Raw genomic sequence first — 21,795 nt, 5'->3', positions numbered from 1 at the left:
GATCCATTGTGGATTGAACTTTCACAGTATCATGTTAGACCCGCTCGACATCCATTGCTTTCCTCCTCTCTAAGGTTCTCATAATCATTATTGTCACAGACGTCCCACTGGATCATTATTATCACCGATGTCCCACTGGGTGTGAGTTTTCCTTGCCCTTATGTGGGCCTACCGAGGATGTCGTGGTGGTTTGTGCAGCCCTTTGAGACACTAGTGATTTAGGGCTATATAAGTAAACATTGATTGATTGATTGATTGACTTTCTTTGAAGTGTTCGGGGAACCCAAGGCAAAGCTGATCACGACCCTCTTCCATGAGGGAGCAGCTGTGGGAAGAAGGGGGGTGAAAATCACATAAAGAACGAGGAGAACGGTCTGGGGGCAGAGCATGGTGCAGGATTTGTACAGGCAGTACAATTGCCTCGGATCCGAGTAGAAATTTAATTCTGCCTCCGTTTGATTCTTCGCCTTTTTGTCTTGTTTGAACCTGACATCTTCTTGGTCCTTCGAGCCGGATTCCAACACGTCTGACGATTCCAGCAAGAGTGAGTGAAATCAGAAAGACCATGGTATCCATATTCTGATTGAGGAACGGCGTTTTCTTCATTTTGGACTGGAATTGGACAACTGACTGAAAAACCAAGGACAAAAGGAAGGAACGCGGAGTTCAGTGAGTACGTTTTAAATGACAATGAAAGAGTGTGTAACCAAGGGTTACGACGCATGTTCAAACCCTGTGAATCCTAGGCTCTAACAGGTAAAAAGGCCAATAATACGGGTGAAGGAGGTTAAATTGGGAAAATATATATACTATACTGTATATATATTCTGTTCATAACTTTTATGGACAGAATTTCTAGGCGCAGTCAAGGCGTTGAGGGGTTCCGGTTTGGTGACCGCAGGATTAGGTCTCTGCTTTTTGCAGATGATGTGGTCCTGATGGCTTCATCTGACCAGGATCTTCAGCTCTCGCTGGATCGGTTCGCAGCCGAGTGTGAAGCGACCGGAATGAGAATCAGCACCTCCAAGTCCGAGTCCATGGTTCTCGCCCGGAAAAGGGTGGAGTGCCATCTCCGGGTTGGGGAGGAGACCCTGCCCCAAGTGGAGGAGTTCAAGTACCTAGGAGTCTTGTTCACGAGTGAGGGAAGAGTGGATGGTGAGATCGACAGGCGGATCGGTGCGGCGTCTTCAGTAATGCGGACGTTGTACCGATCCGTTGTGGTGAAGAAGGAGCTGAGCCGGAAGGCAAAGCTCTCAATTTACCGGTCGATCTACGTTCCCATCCTCACCTATGGTCATGAGCTTTGGGTCATGACCGAAAGGATAAGATCACGGGTACAAGCGGCCGAAATGAGTTTCCTCCGCCGGGTGGCGGGTCTCTCCCTTAGAGATAGGGTGAGAAGCTCTGTCATCCGGGAGGAACTCAAAGTAAAGCCGCTGCTCCTTCAAATCGAGAGGAGCCAGATGAGGTGGTTCGGGCATCTGGTCAGGATGCCACCTGAACGTCTCCCTAGGGAGGTGTTTAGGGCACGTCCAACCGGTAGGAGGCCACGGGGAAGACCCAGGACACGTTGGGAAGACTATGTCTCCCGGCTGGCCTGGGAACGCCTCGGGATCCCCCGGGAAGAGCTGGACGAAGTGGCTGTGGAGAGGGAAGTCTGGGTTTCCCTGCTTAGGCTGTTGCCCCCGCGACCCGACCTCGGATAAGCGGAAGATGATGGATGGATGGATGGATATATATAATAATATAAATACCGGGAATTCAACAGTGGAAATAAGCTAAAAATTCAAATTCTAAAACTGAAGAGGCCAATATACTGAAGGTATACGGGACCGCGAAAACAGAAACATCCGTAGCCATAAACAAACATACTGGAGGACGGCAGAGCCCACGATGAATTGAAAATCCTGAAGGGCGACGGAGTCCAAAACCCAGACCTGAAACGGTTTTTCAGAAAACTGACATTTTTTTTACGTGAAAAACAATAAACTGGAGGGCGTCGGAGTCCACAATGAAAAATGTAAATTTCCGCCGATCAATATACTGAAAAGTGTGAAAGTGGGAGTGTGTGGAAGTAATTGCCATTAGACTATCACTCCATAGTAAAGTTGTGAGAAGTAAACAGTGGGTTATTGTGGAAGAATTATTCAAGACACCTCCACGATAATATAAATTAAACCGCTATCTTAGTGAATTATATTTATATAGCGCTTTTCTCTAGTGACTCAAAGCGCTTTACATAGTGACACCCAATATCTAATTTACATTTAAACCAGTGTGGGTGGCACTGGGAGCAGGTGGGTAAAGTGTCTTGCCCAAGGACACAACGGCAGTGACTAGGATGGCGGAAGCGGGAATCGAACCTGCAACCCTCAAGTTGCTGGCACGGCCGCTCTACCAACCGAGCTATACCGAGCTTACAACAAAGACAAAATTAGTCCTTATAAGTTCGGCTCTCAAGGGGACGGCGGATTACTTTGAATTTACAAAATGGGAAAAGGGACGAGTAAACCAAAGTATAGTCCAAAAGATGAACTAAAATGTAAAGATTAGAAAGTAATCGAAAAACAGGATCCTGATAGAATGGATAAATTATTCAAAAATTGAGGGCCAATTAAAAACAACTTTGTTGTCCTGAAGTCAACTGTTAATATTATTTACGTAATTACATGATAATACTTTTGTATTACTTAATATTTTGTTTTAGTAACTGCAATGCTTTAATTTGGAGTTAAAGTTGTTTATATTTATTGTACGCTACGATCGGTAAACAGCAGTTAGATGATGTCACTTCCGCTAAATTGGTGGACTTCTGGTATTTCTTCGTAAGCATTTTGTGTTTAGGGCACGTCCAACCGGTAGGAGGCCACGGGGAAGACCCAGGACACGTTGGGAAGGCCTGGGAACGCCTCAGGATCCCCCGGGAAGAGCTAGACGAAGTGGCTGGGGTTGAGGGAAGTCTTGGTTTCCCTACTTAGGCTGTTGCCCCCGCGACCCGACCTCGGATAAGCGGAAGAAGATGGATGGATGGATATTTAAACGCTCCCTGATGGCCTGATTGTAGTACAACAACCCATGCAACTGTCAAATGTTCAAACATCACCCCACCAACAGAACTAGCACTTGGTCAGGACGACTTGACCTCTTAGATTAGATTAGATTAGATAGTACTTTATTAATTCCGTCAGGAGAGTTCCTTCGGGAAAATTACAATTTTCAGCACAATCCCATTCTAGATCAGACAAATATGACAGGGAGACAGAACAGGATCGGTGACGGGTCTGCCGGTTTCCAGCGCCCCTTACAGAAAAGATGAGATACAGGTAAACAAGGGGGGTGGGGGGGAATGGGAGGAAAAAATAGAAGATGAAAATAAAATAAAAAAATGGGTCTTAGCCTGGGCTCTGGAGAGGGGGTGCAGACTGAGGCCTCGGGATCCCCCGGGAAGAGCTAGACGAAGTGGCTGGGGTTGAGGGAAGTCTGGGTTTCCCTGCTTAGGCTGTTGCCCCCGCGACCCAACCTCGGATAAAAAAAAATATATATATATATATATATATTTTTTTTTGTATTAAATCAACATAAAAAACACAATATACACTTACAAATAGTGCACCAACCACAAAAAACTAAATTTTTCATGACAAAAACGTCCCTTTTTCATGGGCCGCGGGACAAATTATTCGGTCCGCGGATACAAAAAGGTTGGGGACCACTGATTTAGGCAGATGGGAGTCTCCCTCTGCTGGACATTTTCCGACATTACCGTTACATTTTTATATCAATCAATCAATGTTTACTTATATAGCCCTGAATCACTAGTGTCTCAAAGGGCTGCACAAACCACTACCACATCCTCAGTAGGCCCACATAAGGGCAAGGAAAACTCACACCCAGTGGGACGTCGGTGACAATGATGACTATGAGAACCTTGGAGAGGAGGAAAGCAATGGATGTCGAGCGGGTCTAACATGATACTGTGAAACTTCAATCCATAATGGATCCAACACAGTCGCGAGAGTCCAGTCCAAAGCGGATCCAACACAGCAGCGAGAGTCCCGTTCACAGTGGAGCCAGCAGGAAACCATCCAAAGCGGAGGCGGATCCGCAGCCGATACACAGGCGAGCAGTACATGGCCACCGGATCGGACCGGACCCCCTCCACAAGGGAGAGTGGGACATAGGAGAAAAAGAAAAGAAACGGCAGATCAACTGGTCTAAAAAGGGAGTATGTCATTGTAAACGAATATGCACAGAGGCAATAAGTGTGTTGTGTCTCCTTCTTCTTTTCAGTTTTTCACCATCTTGTCCATGAAGAAAATTGTCAAAAGTAAAAGGTCACGCTTACAACGACCTTCTCTTCATTGACTCCGGTTTGGCTTGGTGTTGAGTTGGCGTTTTTTCAACGTCTCACGAGAACACTAAAACAACCAAATTAGTAGAACTTGGTTCTTTTGCCAATCTGCAATCGTGGTAAACTGTCTTCCATGTGGAACTACCGACGCTGCGCCGCACTGCTAGTGCTGGAACTCTTTTAAACAGTTTTTTCCACCAGCTGGGGGAAACGGATATGCCATTTATCAACAACACCCAGGAACACCGCCGGCTTTGCTGGGCCCGAGCTCATCCAAGATGGACTGATGCAAAGTGGAAAAGTGTTCTGTGGTCTGACGAGTCCACATTTCAAATTGTGTTTGGAAACTGTGGACGTGTGGAAACAGTAAATAAAAAGAGAATACTACAAATCATTTTCAACTTATATTCAATTGAATAGGCTTCAAAGACCAAATGTTTAACGTTCACACTGGAAAACTTTGCTATTTTTCGCAAATATTAGCTCATTTGGAATTTGACGCCAGCTGGCACAAGTAGCAAAGAACACTGAGAAAGTTGAGGAATGCTCATCAAACGCTTATTTGTAACATCCCACAGGTGAACAGGCTAATATGGAACATGTGGGTGCCATGATTGGGTATAAAAGCAGCTTCCATGAAATGCTCACTCATTCACAAACAAGGACGGGGCGAGGGTCACCACTTTGTCAACAAATGCTGGAGCAAACTGTTTAAGAACAACATTTCTCGACCCGCTATGGTAAGGAATTTAGGGATTTCACCATCTACGCTCAGTAATATCATCAAAAGGTTCAGAGAATCTGGAGAAATCACTGCACGTAAGCCATGATATTACGGACCTTGGATCCCTCAGGTGCTTCTGCACCAAAAAGCCACATCAGTGTGTAAAGGATATCGCCACAAGAGGTCAGGAACACTTTAGAAATGCACTGTCAGTAACTACAATCGGTCGCTACATCTGTAAGTGCAAGTTAAAACTCTACTATGCAAAGCCAAAGCAGTTTATCAACAACACCCAGAAATGCTGCCAGCTTAGCTGGGCCCGAGCTCACCTAAGATGGACTGTTGCAAAGTGGAAAAGTGTTCTTTGGTCTGACGAGTCCACATTTTAAATTGTTTTTGGAAACTGTGGACGTGTTGTCCAGACTTGTCTCCCATACAAAATGCGTGGTGCAATATGAACATTTCAAAAACCACAACGGAGACTGTTGAACAACTTAAGCTGTACATCGAGCAAGAATGGGAAATAATTCCACATGTTGTTACTTTAGTCTGTTTTCTAAATAACAATAACTGATACCAGACGATCACTTTGTGGTATCATTATGTCAATTATAGAAGTAATTGCACTTGGAAAGAGTAATATCAATAGTAACTATATTTTTTTGTATTTTCGATAGCAAGGATAGATGACGCCTCAGTATGTCCTAATAAGTCATTTTCTAATAAATATACGTACAGAAAACCGATGAACTGCATAGAACCAGTTCTGCCAGTTCTGCCAAACCTCTTAGAAAGAAAAACAAAAATAAAAAAAATCAGACATAAAATCGCAGCCCAAGATAGATCCGTATCATTCGAGTGCATTCATTTTCATCACATAGTCGCTGGAAACTACAAGAAGGTAAGAGCACTTTGGTATTATTGTACAGAGCATCACTTTTTTAATCAATTATCTCGGGGATTACACTCCACTAACATCAATAATGTTTTGGCAAACCTTATTTATCAAAAAAAAAAAAAGTGTATAAATATTTTTTAGACATGTAAAAAAGGTAATTAACATCATTCTTAGTCTTTTTCACCTTTTTATGTTATGTCCAGACTGAAAATAATAATAATAATAATAATAATAATATATATATATCAACAAAAACAAGTTTAGCCAGGATATGCATGTTTTGGTTTATTCATATTTTTATTGTACAATTATACAACTCATTCTTTGCATTTATTCCTCAAATGAAAATTATGTTATTAATGATAATGATTAAAATTGGCGGACATGAAGCACAGGACCAAGTTTACTTTGTCAAGGCAGAAAGGACCAACAAGTCCTTTTTGAATGCAGGACCATCTGAAAGAGAATTTGGCATTTGGCAGCATTTACAGTAGCGGAGGTGGATTGATATGATTTAATATAATAATATGATCTTAATAAAAGTAGAAAGGTGCTAAACCTTCTTGTTATGATTTTTAAACTTTTAGTTGAAATTAACAGAATAAAATAAACAGGTTTCTGACACCTCACCCAAACCTATAACATATAAAAATATATACTGATAATAGATTATATTATTAAAGTGATTACTTTTAGAGTAACCCCCAAAAAATAATATTAAAATAAAACGAATAAAAAAATAAAATAAATAAATAAGATAAAAATAATAATAATTAAAAAAAAATAAATAAATAAATATATATATATATATATACATAATTTTTTTTCTGCATCATCAATGCCAATGAAGCCCAACTAACCACCACAAAAAAAAACCGAATAAAAAAAAAAATAATAAAAAAAAAATATATATATATATACACATACATATACATATTTCTTTTCTGCCATCACCAATGCCAATGACACCCAACTAACCACCACAAAAAAAAAAAGGATAAAAAAAAAAAAAAAAAAAAAAAAAAATATATATATATATATATATATATATATATATATATATATATATATATATATATACATACATATACCTAATTTTTTTTCTGCCATCACCAATGCCAATGACGCCCAACTAACCACCACAAAAAAAAAAAAAAAAAAAATATATATATATATATATATGTGTGTGTGTGTATATGTATTTAAAAAAATATAGAATTATTTAAATAGTTTTATTTTATGTTTTATGTTTTATTTTTTATTTAGTTATTCATGTATTTTTTTCAGTGTTTGGGAAAAAAATACACATATAAAAGGTTAGGTCAAGAAATTTTTTGAACAATTTAAAAACCTCCGCTGACGAGCAGGAACACCTGCAAAACAGGCTTGTCGGGATGAAATAGCCACTGTGTTTTTTTTCCTGACCTAACTTATATTCCGCTCTACTCCGGATTTGAGCACTGTATAACTGATAAACCACAGACACCTTGCCTATATGTATATATATATATATATATATATATATATATATATATATATATATATATATATATATATATATATATATATATATATATATACCAGGGTGTACCCTGCCTTCTGCCCAATTGTAGCTGAGATAGGCACCAGCACCCCCCGCGACCCCAAAGGGAATAAGCGGTAAGAAAATGGATGGATATATATATATATATATATTTATATATATATATATATATATATATATATATATATATATATATATATATATATATATATATATATATATATATATATATATATAAATAAATATATATATATATATATATATATATATATATATATATATATATAAATACACTGTCGGGCTTGGACTTGGTCTAGGTTTGTTTTCCTGAGGTGCAAAGCGAATGGAGTGGAAACGGCGTGAAGGTAAACACGTTTTTATTTTAACACTAAAACTAAAAACAGGAACCAACAAAAAGCGCGCACAATGGCGGTACAAAAAACTGGGCTATGAAACAAAAGACTAGCACAAAGGCTATAAACTACAAACATGAAACAAAAACACTTGCGCAGTGGCATGAATAACAAAATCTTACGTGGACAAACTGAACAGCATAACAAGGCATGGAGCAGATAATCGAGGTTGTGAAGGAGGTGATGTTGCCAGACTGACTGCCTGGTAGCTGTGGCTTAAATAATGAGCATGATAAGTGAAAACAGGTGTGAGACAAGACAGGTGAACTGATTGGTCGTCATGGTAACAAAACAGGGAGTGGAAAAAAAATGAGGAGATGATCTCCTGATGATTGAGGGAACCCCTCATGAAACAGTTCTGTAGAGATGAAGTAGTCTTGTGATTTTGTATATATGTATGTATATACATCCATCCATCCATCCATCCATCCATCCATTTTCTACCGTTTATTCCCTTTTGGGGTCACGGGGGGTGCTGGAGCCTATCTCAGCTGCATTCGGGCAGAAGGCGGAGTACACCATGGACAAGTCGCCACCTCATCACAGTATATATATATATATATATATATATATATATATATATATATATATATATATATATATATATATATATATATATATATATATATATATATATATACCTTAACCTGAGTCCCAGCTTGCTAGCCTCTACCTGAACTTTGGTATTTACCGTGATGACGGACTGGCAGTGTGCCGCGCCTCGCCAAGGAGCAGCGAGAACACCAAGAAGCGCATATGCCAAATCTTCAAAGAAAACGGCCTACGGATCACGATTGAAGCCAACAAGCAAACCGTCAACTTCCTCGACGTCACTTTCAACCTGAGAAACAACAGCTACCAACCATTCGCGAAACCCAACACAACACTCCAATACGTGCACCATGACAGCAACCATTCACCCACCACCACGAAAAGAATACCAGTGCCGGAAAGCACTTGATGAAAGTGGATACAACTTCACCCTCACCTATGAACCCACTCCAGGAAACCAACCAAAAAAGAGCAGAAAATGAAACAACATCATCTGGTACAATCCGCCATTCAGCAAAGACGTCTCAACCAACATCGGCCGCAAGTTCCTCACTCTGATCGACAAACACTTCCCCAAAGGCAACACCCTAAGAAAAATATTCAACAAGAACAACATTAAATTGAGCTACAGCTGTATGAATAACATACAACAAATCATTTCAAACCACAACAAAGCAATTGCAAAAGGACTGCCCACCCCCAGACTAAACGACTCTGAAACCAATAATGAATGTAAATGTCGCAAGAAACCTGATTGCCCTCTCAACGGAAGGTGCTTACAGACATCAGTCGTTTACCAAGCAAAGGTAACACGCAAGGACATTAACACATCCGACACATACGTAGGATTAACCGAAGGAGCGTTCAAAACAAGATGGAATAATCACAAGGCCTCCTTTAGAAACCAGACTTTGCGGATTTCTACAGAACTCAGCAAGCACATTTGGAACCTCAAAGACAATAATGTTGAATATTCAATAACATGGCAAATTCTTGCATCCAGCACACCTTACAACAGTGGTAATAAAAGATGCAACCTGTGCTTAAAAGAGAAACTGTTTATTATATATCATCCAGATCTACCATCCCTCAACAAGCGCAGTGAAATAATTTCAACAGACGGAAAACACCTCCTAGGTAACACATCAGCCAATCACCACGCCCCTACGCCTGCCTGTACCCACCCACTCTGTGCCCTATATAAACCATTGTATGTGAATGCTTCCATTAAAATCTCCTGATGATTGAGGGAACCCCTCATGAAACACTTCTGTAGAGATGAAGTAGTCTTGTGATTTTTCCCACACATACTTATTGCGCTCTACCACGGTATCGAGCACTATTCTCTGGATAATCCAATCAAGATATATATATATTCTATTTATTTTAATTTTTTCAATAAAAAGTGAATTAATGAACTCAGGTGTACTGGATCTCATACGATGGTGTGAAAATTCTATTCCGCCGTGAAATGATTGTTTAATATGACACAAAATGCCGACTGTACAAAACATTTAAATGTCTATGTTCCCAACAGGAGGACGACATGGCAAGGACAGAATCCATCATATTCGCTCTGCTCCTTGCAGGTACTTTGTTGTGCTGCAATCTGGTACCCTCAGAATTGTGGGCGTCGTAAATCTTTAACTAAATTGTCAATCAATGATCTTTGTTACTTTTTCAAGTTTGGGGGCTTCCATTGTAATTTTTGGGATGTTTGACTGAGTTGACTGAGAAGCGGCAGCACTACTTTTTGGATGAGTGATTCTCACCTGCTTTGTTTGCAGGACTCACCTTAATTACACTTAATTACAAGCAGCAACATTAAGCAGAAAATAGCACGTAGGAGGCAGTGAGGTGAAACTAAGGACTTTAGATCGTTAACATTTTTGTATGAATGATATAGTCGCTTTTTAAACGACAAACCCTGTTTACATATTGGTTGGGAAATTGTGTTAGATGTAAATATAAACAGAATAAAATGATTTGCAAATCCTTTTCAAGCCATATTTAGTTGAATATGCTACAAAGACAACATATTTGATGTTCAAACTTATAAACAAATAGTTAACTTTAGAATTTGATGCCAGCAACACATGACAAAGAAGTTGGGAAAAGTGGCAATAAATACTGATAAAGTTGAGGAATGCTCATCAAACACTTATATGGAACATCGCACAGGTGTGCAGGCTAATTGGGAACAGGTGGGTGCCATGATTGGCTATAAAAACAGCTTCCATGAAATGCTAAGTAATTCACAACAAGGACGGGGTGAGGGTCACCAATTTGTAAGCAAATTGTCAAACAGTTTTAGAACAACATTTCTCAACGAGCTATTGCAAGGAATTTAGGAATTTTACCATCTACATCAGGGGTGTCAAACTCAAATACAGAGTGGGCCAAAATTTGAAACTGAACAAAGCCGCAGGCCAAGGGTTGAAAAAATGAACCTTTTAATAGGGACCCAAACAAGTTTTGCATTAAATATTCAACAAGCAAGGTTTACATAACTTTAGTGACATGCAAAATCCAGTTTCAAATAATAATGATAATAATAATAATAATAAAAAAATATCAATGGCATATCAAATAAAATTTAAATAAAAATTGACTGCCTTTTATCTATTTGCAGCCTTCTGAGGTAAATATCAAAACAAACTTTTTCCTCAGGCTAATAATACATTTAAAAATAAAACAACAATAATGAATAAATCAAACACTTAAACCTTGAAGTAGCAAGAGAAAGTGCACGAATAAAACGTTAATTATTGGGCGGCATAGCTCGGTTGGTAGAGTGGCCGTGTCAGCAACTTGAGGGTTGCAGGTTCGATTCCTGCTTGTGCCATCCTAGTCACTGCCGTTGTGTCCTTGGGCAAGACACTTTACCCACCTGCTCCCAGTGCCACCCACACTGGTTTAAATGTAACTTAGATATTGGGTGTCACTATGTAAAGCGCTTTGAGTCACTAGAGAAAAGCGCTATATAAATATACTTCACTTATTGCTCAGTTTGCGACACTGATTTGCTTCAACACTGAATATAGAACAAGCAATACTTATATAACTTAATAGTGCAAAATCAACCTTAAAAAAAAACAAAAAAAACATAAATGGTAAAATAAATAACATTTAAATAGAACATTTAATGCCTCTTTTCTATTTGCATCCTTCTGAGGTAAATATCAAAACTACATTTTTCCACAGGCTTATAAATCTTAAAATAAAATAACAATGACATAGGTGGGGTTGGGGGTTGGGGGCGGGGTTAGGTGGTAGTGGGGGGTGCGTATTGTAGTGTCCCAAAAGAGTTAGTGCTGCAGGGGTTGTGGGTATTTGTTCTGTTGTGTCTATGTTGTGTTACGGTGCGGATGTTCTCCCGAAATGTGTTTGGCATTCTTGTTTGGTGTGGGTTCACAGTGCGGCGCTATTAGTAACACTGTTAAAGTTGTTTATACGGCCACCCTCAGTGTGACCTGTATGGCTGTTGACCAAGTATGCTGGCATTCACTTAAGTGTGTGTATAAGTTGCATATATTATGTGACTTGGCCGGCACGCTGTTTGTATGGAGTAAAAGCGGACGTGACAACATATTGTAGACAAAGCTAAAGGCAGTGCCTTTTAAGCACGCCCCCAATATTGTTGTCCGGGTAGAAATCTGGAGACATTCGGGACAATGGTTGGAAAATCGGGAGGGTTGGCAAGTATGAGTATTAGCGGCGAATGCAGTGTTACAGCGGCAGAGCCGCTGTATAGTACCGGCGGGCCAGCTCTAATGTTAATTTGATATTGCCTCAAGGGCCAAATGAAATTGCATGGCGGGCCACAGTTTGACACCCATGATCTACGGTCCGTAAAATCATCAAAAAGTTCAGAGAATCTGGAGAAATCACTGCACGTAAGCGATGCTATTATGGACTTTTGATCCCTCAGGCGGTACTGCGTCAACCACCGACATCAGTGTGTAAAGGATATCACCACATGGGCTCAGGAACATTTCATAAAACCACTGTCAGTAACTACAGTTGGTCGCTACATCTGTAAGTGCAAGTTAAAACTCTACTATGCAAAGCAGAACCCATTTATCAACAACACCCAGAAACGCCGCTGGCTTGGCTGGGCCCGAGATCATCTAAGATGGACTGATGCAAAGTGGAAAAGTGTTCTGTGGTCTGACGAGTCCACATTTCAAATTATATTTGGAAATAGAGGACGTGGTGTCGTCCAGAACAAAGAGGAAAATAACCATTCAGATTTCTTTAGGCGCAAAGTTCAAAAGCCGGCATCTGTGATGGTATGGGGGTGTATTAGTGGCCAAAGCATGGGTAACTTACACATCTGTGAAGGCACCAGTAATACTGAAAGGTCCAAACAGGTTTTGGAACAACATATGTTGTCATCCAAGCAAAGTTATCGTGGACGCCCCTGCTTATTTCAGCAAGACAAGTGTTTACAACAGCGTGGCTTCGTAAAAAAGAGTGCGGGTACTTTCCTGGCACGCCTGCAGTCCAGACCTGTATCCCATGGAAAATGTGTGGCGCATTATGAAGCGTAAAATACGACAGCGGAGACTGTTGAAGGACTGAAGCTCTACATAAAACAAGAATGGGAAAGAATTCCAATTTCAAAGCTTCAACAATTAGTTTTCTCAGTTCCAAACGTTTAGAATAGAATAGAATAGAAAGTACTTTATTGATCCCTGGGGGAAATTCAGCACCACAGTTCGCTCACAATAGACAAAAATAATTATATATATATATATATATATATATATATATATATATGTGTGTGTATATATAATGTATGAATAACATAAATATATTCTACATATATTGTGCATTTAAGTGGAGTCAAGAAGGAACATATGCATTATGCAGTCTGATGGCTGTCTATTGAGTGTTGTTAAAAGAAAAGGTGATGTAACACAGTGGTGAACATGCCCTTTCCCAACTACTTTGGCATGTGTTGCAGCCATGAAATTTCAAGTTAATTATTATTTGCAAAAAAAACTAAGTTTATGAGTTTGAACATCAAATATGTTGTCTTTGTAGCATATTCAACTGAATATGGCTTGAAAAGGATTTGCAAATCATTGTATTCACAATTTCCCAACTCATATGGAAACGGGGTTTGTACATTTCTTGCCTGGGCAAACACTCCCACAACCAGATCTACCAGTTAAGTATACAGTAACTGATATTGATCAGTATTTTTGTGTTGGGCTATCGAGCTAATTTTAGATTTAAGCTGTAAAGGTTGGACAAGCAGTAGGAAATGGTTGGATGGATGGGTTTAGCATGAATGTTTGTGCTTAAATGAGTCACATTTCATATTGTCTTACAACTGCTTTCTCAGCTGCCCCCACTGCTGCCAGCCAGCAGGACAATAATGATGAACCCCAACTAACCACTACCACTATTCAAAACACAGCCGCCGCAACAACTGTTGCTACTACAACCACCGCTACTGCTGCTCCTCCCGCTAATGGCAATTGCGCCCAACTAACTACTACCACTATTGGAACCACAGCCGCCACAACAACAGCTACCACTACAGCCACAGCTACAACTGCTGCCACCACCAATGCCGAGAACGCACAACTAATTACTACCACTATTCGAACCACGGACGCCGCAACAACTGCTGCCACGACAGCCACCGCTACAACTGCTTCAACCATTGGTGATGATGACGCCCAACTAACTACTACCACTATTGGAACCACAGCCGCCACAACAAAAGCTACCACTACAGCCACCGCTACAACTGCTGCCACCACCAATGCCAATGACGGCGAACTAACCACTACCACAATTCGAACCACAGACGCCGCAACAACTGCTGCCACGACAGCCACCGCTACAACTGCTTCAACCCCTGGTGATGATGGACCCGAACAAACTACTTCATCTATTGGAACCACAGCCGCTGCAACAACAGCTACCACTATATCTACCGCTACAACTGCTGCCACCACCAATGCCAATGACGGCGAACTAACCACTACCACAATTCAAACCACAGATCCCTCAACAACTGCTGCCACGACAGGCACTCCTACAACTGCTTCAACCACTGGTGATGATGGACCCGAACAAACTACTTCCACTATTGGAACCACAGCCACCACAACAACAGCTACCACTACAGCCACCGCTACAACTGCTGCCACCACCAATGCCAATGACGGCGAACTAACCACTACCACAATTCGAACCACAGATCCCGCAACAACTGCTGCCACGACAGTCACCGCTACAACAGCTTCAACCCCTGGTGATGATGGACCCGAACAACCTACTTCCACTATTGGAACCACAGCCGCTGCAACAACAGCTACCACTACATCTACCGCTACAACTGCTGCCACCACCAATGCCAATGACGGCGAACTAACCACTACCAATGTTCCAACCACATCCGTACCAACAACTGCTGTCACGACGGCCACTGCTACAACTGCTTTGACCACTGGTGAAAATGAAGCCCAACTAACTACTACCACGATTGGAACCACAGCCACTACAACAACAGCTACCACTACATCCACCGCTACAACTGCTGCCACCACCAATGGCAATGCCGCCCAACTAACCACTACCAATGCTGGAACCACATCCGTCGCAACAACTGCTGCCACGACAGCCACAGCTACAACTGCTTTGACCACTGGTGAAAATGAAGCCCAACTAACTACTACCACCATTCAAACCACAGCCGCCACAACAACTGCTGCCACCACCAATGCCGATGACGCCCAACTAACCACCACCACTATTCGAACCACAGACGCTGCAACAACTGCTGCTACGACAGCCACCCCTACAACAGCTTCAACCACTGGTGATGATGAAGCCCAACTAACTACTACCACTACTGGAACCACAGCCACCACAACGACAGCTACCACTACATCCACCGCTACCCCTGCTGTCACCACCAGTGCCAATGACGGCCAACTAACCACTACCAATGTTCCAACCACGGACGCCGCAACAACTTCTGCCACGGCAGCCACTGCTACAACTGCTTTGACCACTGGTGATGATGAAGCCCAAATAACTACTACCACTATTGGAACTACAGCCGCCACAACAACAGCTACCACTACATCCACTGCTACCACTGCTGCCACCACCAATGCCGATGACGCCCAACTAAGCACTACCAATGTTCTAACCACATCTGTCACAACAACTGCTACCACTACATCCACACCTACAACTGATGCCACCACCAATGCCGATGACGGCCAACTAACCACTACCAATGTTCCAACTACAGACACTGCAACAACTGCTACCACGACAGCCACCGCTACAACTGCTTCAACCACAGGTGATGATGACGCTCAACTAACTACTACCACTTTTGGAACCACAGCCACCATAACAAAAGCTACCACTACACCCACCGCTACAACTGCTGCCACCACCAATGCCGGTGACGGCCAACTAACCACAACCAATGTCCCTACCACAGACGCTGCAACAACTGCTGCCACGACAGTCACTGCTATAACAGCTTCGACCACTGGTGGTGATGAAGCCAACCTAACTACTTCCACTATTGGAACCACAGCCACCACAACAACAGCTACCGCTACATCCACCGCTACAACTGCTGCCACCACCAATGCCAATGACGCCGAACCAACCACTACCACAATTCAAACCACAGATCCCGCAACAACTGCTGCCACGACAGTCACCTCTACAACAGCTTCAACCGCTGGTGATGATGAAACCCAACTAACTACTACCACTATAGGAACCACAGCCGCCACAACTGCATCTACCGCTACAACTGCTGCCACCACCAATGCCGATGACGCCCAACTAACCACTACCAATGTTCAAACCACATCCGTCGCAACAACTGTTGCCACTGCTACAATTGCTTCGACCACTGGTGAAAATGAAGCCCTACTAACCACTACCACTATTGGAACCACAGCCGCTGCAACAACAGCTACCACTACATCCACCGCTACAACTGCTGCCACCACCAAAGCCGGTGACGCCCAAATAACCACTACCAATGTTCTAACCACATCCGTCGCAACAACTGCTGCCACGACAGCCACTGCTACAACTGCTTCGACCACTGGTGATGATGAAGCCCAACTAACTACTACCACTACTGGAACCACAGCCACCACAACGACAGCTACCACTACATCCATCGCTACCACTGCTGCCACCACCGATGCCAATGACGGCCACCTAACCACTACCAATGTTCCAACCACAGACGCCGCAACAACTTCTGCCACGACAGCCACTCCTACAACTGCTTTGACCACTGGTGATGATGAAGCCCAAATAACTACTACCACTACTGGAACCACAGCCACCACAACGACAGCTACCACTACATCCACCGCTACCACTGCTGCCACCACCAATGCCAATGACGGCCAACTAACCACTACCAATGTTCCAACCACAGACGCCGCAACAACTTCTGCCACGACAGCCACTGCTACAACAGCTTCAACCACTGGTGATGATGAAGCCCAAATAACTACTACCACTACTGGAACCACAGCCACCACAACGACAGCTACCACTACATCCACCGCTACCACTGCTGCCACCACCAATGCCAATGACGGCCAACTAACCACTACCAATGTTCTAACCACAGACGCTGCAACAACTGCTGTCACGACAGCCACTGCTACAACTGCTTTGACCACAGGTGATGATGAAGCCCAAATAACTACTACCACTACTGGAACCACAGCCACCACAACGACAGCTACCACTACATCCACCGCTACCACTGCTGCCACCACCAATGCCAATGACGGCCAACTAACCACTACCAATGTTCCAACCACAGACGCCGCAACAACTTCTGCCACGACAGCCACTGCTACAACAGCTTCAACCACTGGTGATGATGAAGCCCAAATAACTACTACCACTACTGGAACCACAGCCACCACAACGACAGCTACCACTACATCCACCGCTACCACTGCTGCCACCACCGATGCCAATGACGGCCAACTAACCACTACCAATGTTCCAACCACAGACGCCGCAACAACTGTTGCCACGACATCCACTGCTACAACTGCTTTGACCACTGGTGATGATGAAGCCCAAATAACTACTACCCCTACTGGAACCACAGCCACCACAACGACAGCCACCACTACATCCACCGCTACCACTGCTGCCACCACCGATGCCAATGACGGCCAACTAACCACTACCAATGTTCCAACCACAGACGCTGCAACAACTGCTGTCACGACAGCCACTGCTACAACTGCTTTGACCACAGGTGATGATGAAGCCCAAATAACTACTACCACTACTGGAACCACAGCCACCACAACGACAGCTACCACTACATCCACCGCTACCACTGCTGCCACCACCAATGCCAATGACGGCCAACTAACCACTACCAATGTTCCAACCACAGACGCCGCAACAACTTCTGCCACGACAGCCACTGCTACAACAGCTTCAACCACTGGTGATGATGAAGCCCAAATAACTACTACCACTACTGGAACCACAGCCACCACAACGACAGCTACCACTACATCCACCGCTACCACTGCTGCCACCACCGATGCCAATGACGGCCAACTAACCACTACCAATGTTCCAACCACAGACGCCGCAACAACTGTTGCCACGACATCCACTGCTACAACTGCTTTGACCACTGGTGATGATGAAGCCCAAATAACTACTACCCCTACTGGAACCACAGCCACCACAACGACAGCCACCACTACATCCACCGCTACCACTGCTGCCACCACCGATGCCAATGACGGCCAACTAACCACTACCAATGTTCCAACCACAGACGCTGCAACAACTGCTGTCACGACAGCCACTGCTACAACTGCTTTGACCACTGGTGATGATGAAGCCCAAATAACTACTACCACTACTGGAACCACAGCCACCACAACGACAGCTACCACTACATCCACCGCTACCACTGCTGCCACCACCAATGCCAATGACGGCCAACTAACCACTACCAATGTTCCAACCACAGACGCCGCAACAACTTCTGCCACGACAGCCACTGCTACAACAGCTTCAACCACTGGTGATGATGAAGCCCAAATAACTACTACCACTACTGGAACCACAGCCACCACAACGACAGCTACCACTACATCCACCGCTACCACTGCTGCCACCACCAATGCCAATGACGGCCAACTAACCACTGCCAATGTTCTAACCACAGACGCTGCAACAACTGCTGTCACGACAGCCACTGCTACAACTGCTTTGACCACTGGTGATGATGAAGCCCAAATAACTACTACCACTACTGGAACCACAGCCACCACAACGACAGCTACCACTACATCCACCGCTACCACTGCTGCCACCACCAATGCCAATGACGGCCAACTAACCACTACCAATGTTCCAACCACAGACGCCGCAACAACTTCTGCCACGACAGCCACTGCTACAACAGCTTCAACCACTGGTGATGATGAAGCCCAAATAACTACTACCACTACTGGAACCACAGCCACCACAACAACAGCTACCACTACATCCACCGCTACAACTGCTGCCACCACCAATGCCGATGACGGCCAACTAACCACTACCAATGTTCTAACCACAGACGCCGCAACAACTTCTGCCACGACATCCACTGCTACAACAGCTTCGACCACTGGTGAAAATGAAGCCCAACTAACTACTACCACGATTGGAACCACAGCCACCACAACAACAGCTACCACTACATCCACCGCCACAACTGCTGCCACCTCAGCAACTACAGCCAACACCACAACCGCCCTGAACAACTGTTGCCACTACTGCTGCCTCTACAACTGCTGCCACCACTGCAAGTACAGCCACAACAACAACTGCTGGCACCACTCCCATCACCGCCACCAGAACAACCGCTGCCACCACTCCCACCGTAGCCACCACCACAAGTCCCGCCACCACTCCCACAACAGCCACTGCCACAACTGCCGCCACCAGTCCAACCACAGCTCCCGCAACCGCTGCAACGAATGCCCCCACCACAACTGCTGGCACCACTGCCACAACTGCTGCAGGTACTCCCGCCACTTCTGCTGCTGCAGTTCCTGTGACCACTGCCACCCCATTCCAGAAACTGCTACCACCACTGCAACCCCTACCACTACAGACGTTCCCACAACTGCTGCATCCACTGCCACCTTGGATGCTTCTCGGCCTGCGGTGGTCATCTTGGTCGCCATTTCCCTGACGTTGCCGCAGATGCTGATTGACTTTTCGTTGACATCCAAGACAGGCACTCTATTTGTGTTTTAGAGAGTAAATAAAATATGTTCGGTCATTGTTTGCACCATTAAAAAAAAACGATTTTCAGCCTGGATTGAAAATTGCTAACGTTGAAGCCTGTCTTACATCTTCAAGAGTACTATTCCAGATTGTAGTAGCATAAAACTGAAACCTAGCCTCACCATATTTGGTCCTGACTCTAGGGCACCGGCAGGAAACCACTCTCCTGAGATTCTCAGAGCCAGAGACGGTTCATAAGTCTCTAACAAGTCAGAGATATGCTTCGGCCAGGACCACGAAAAGACTCGTACACAAGGCGAGCTGTTTTTAAAGTCTATTCTCTGAGCAACTGGAAGCCAGTGCAGTGACCTTAGCACTGGACTAATATGGTCGTATTTCCTGGTTCCAGTCGGAACTGGAGCAGCAGCACTCTGAATGCTTTACAGCTGTTTTAGAGATCCCAGTGAGAAGGCCATTGGAATCATCGAACCTGCTGGAAACAATGGTTTGCCTGATTTACACAATATTCCTCTGATGTTTTTCAGGTGGTAAGAAACTAAAACTGAGACATTTCCTGCGTCTGTGATCAGACGTCTCCCTGTTTAGAGCGGTTTCAGTGATGTGGTGAGGCCTAAAGCCTGATTGGAAAGTATCAAACACATTGCCTACCGGAGAAAGTCACTAAGCTGTGGATATGAAACTTGTTTTAGGACTTTCCCTAAGAACGGCAGGTTGTTCAGTACCATGGCATCAAGACTACTCTTAGTCTTTAAGGCTTTTGGAAACGTTCCAGTCTGACGTGAGATGTTAACTGGATGAGTGAATTTAGAACTCTAGAGGGTAACTCATCAAGGCAGCAAGTTGATGGACTCAGACTTTGGAGGATCTCTTTGACTATTTTGTCAGTGACAGGAGTGAAGTGTGGACTGGTTGGCCGCAGAGTAGCTTAGTATTAGAGACTTCCTTTTATTGTCATTCAAATGTTTGCAGTTAAAGGTGCAGATATAAATAGACTACTGTACGGATAAATACTTTGCACTTTTGAATATGCATCCACGTCCATAGATGTATGTTATATTGTCTTTATAGTCCAGCAAGTTAATCTTTTGACAAGAACAAGAAAGTTTGATCACAATACACCTGCACTGGCTTCCTGTGCACTTAAGATGTGACTTTAAGGTTTTACTACACGGACTAGCTCCATCCTATCTTGCCGATTGTATTGTACCATATGTCCCGGCAAGAAAATCTGCGTTCAAAAGTGATTCCTAAAGCCCAAAAAAAGTCTGCGGGCTATAGAGCGTTTTCCATTCGGGCTCCAGTACTCTGGAATGCCCTCCCGGTAACAGTTCGAGATGCTACTTGAGTAGAAGCATTTAAGTCTCACCTTAAAACTCATCTGTATACTCTAGCCTTCAAATATACCTCCTTTTTAGACCAGTTGATCTGCCGCTTCTTTTCTTTTTTCTCCTATCTCCTCCCTTCCCTTGTGGAGGGGGTCCGGTCCGATGACCATGGATGAAGTACTGGCTGTCCAGAGTCGAGACCCAGGATGGACCGCTCGTCGGGACCCAGGATGGACCGCTCGCCTGTGTATCGGTTGGGGACATCTCTACGCTGCTGATCCGCCTCCGCTTGAGATGGTTTCCTGTGGACGGGACTCTCGCTGCTGTCTTGGATCCGCTTTGAACTGAACTCTCGCGGCTGTGTTGGAGCCACTATGGATTGAACTTTCACAGTATCATGTTAGACCCGCTCGACATCCATTGCTTTCGGTCCCCCTAGAGGGGAGGGGGGGGGGGGTTGCCCACTTCTGAGGTCCTCTCCAAGGTTTTTCATAGTCAGCATTGTCACTGGCGTCCCACTGGATGTGAATTCTCCCTGCCCACTGGGTGTGAGTTTTCCTTGCCCTTATGTGGGCCTACCGAGGATGGTGGTAGTGGTTTGTGTTGTGGTTTGTGCAGCCCTTTGAGACACTAGTGATTTAGGGCTATATAAGTAAACATTGATTGATTGATTGAAATAAGAAGG

General features: G+C 43.8%; 1 protein-coding gene and 1 long non-coding RNA gene across 2 annotated transcripts; both read left to right on the top strand.

Annotated features, from left to right (window-relative positions):
- Window positions 1-1,551: 1,551 nt before the first annotated feature.
- On the top strand, window positions 1,552-4,745 carry LOC133542381 (uncharacterized). The gene is made up of 2 exons (XR_009804150.1): window positions 1,552-4,470; window positions 4,553-4,745. It is a non-coding gene; the product is annotated as an uncharacterized LOC133542381 (long non-coding RNA).
- A 1,183-nt stretch (window positions 4,746-5,928) lies between these two features.
- On the top strand, window positions 5,929-20,341 carry LOC133562101 (mucin-22-like). Its single transcript, XM_061915985.1, has 3 exons — window positions 5,929-5,976; window positions 10,019-10,070; window positions 13,835-20,341. The coding sequence occupies exons 2-3, from the start codon at window positions 10,028-10,030 to the stop codon at window positions 19,792-19,794; spliced, it is 6,003 nt and encodes a 2,000-aa protein (XP_061771969.1). The 5' UTR covers window positions 5,929-5,976; window positions 10,019-10,027; the 3' UTR covers window positions 19,795-20,341.
- Window positions 20,342-21,795: the final 1,454 nt, after the last annotated feature.

The sequence above is a fragment of the Nerophis ophidion genome, linkage group LG01 (assembly GCF_033978795.1).
Source record: "Nerophis ophidion isolate RoL-2023_Sa linkage group LG01, RoL_Noph_v1.0, whole genome shotgun sequence".
Classification (NCBI taxonomy): Eukaryota; Metazoa; Chordata; class Actinopteri; order Syngnathiformes; family Syngnathidae; genus Nerophis; species Nerophis ophidion.
Note: the sequence above shows the minus strand (reverse complement) of the source record. Positions and strands in the feature narration are given on the sequence as shown.

Coding starts and splice junctions, on each gene's coding strand:
- LOC133562101 (XM_061915985.1), top strand. CDS start 10,028: ATGGCAAGGACAGAATCCATCATATTCGCTCTGCTCCTTGCAG. Junction 10,071..13,834: donor ATTCGCTCTGCTCCTTGCAG/GTACTTTGTTGT, acceptor CTGCTTTCTCAG/CTGCCCCCACTGCTGCCAGC.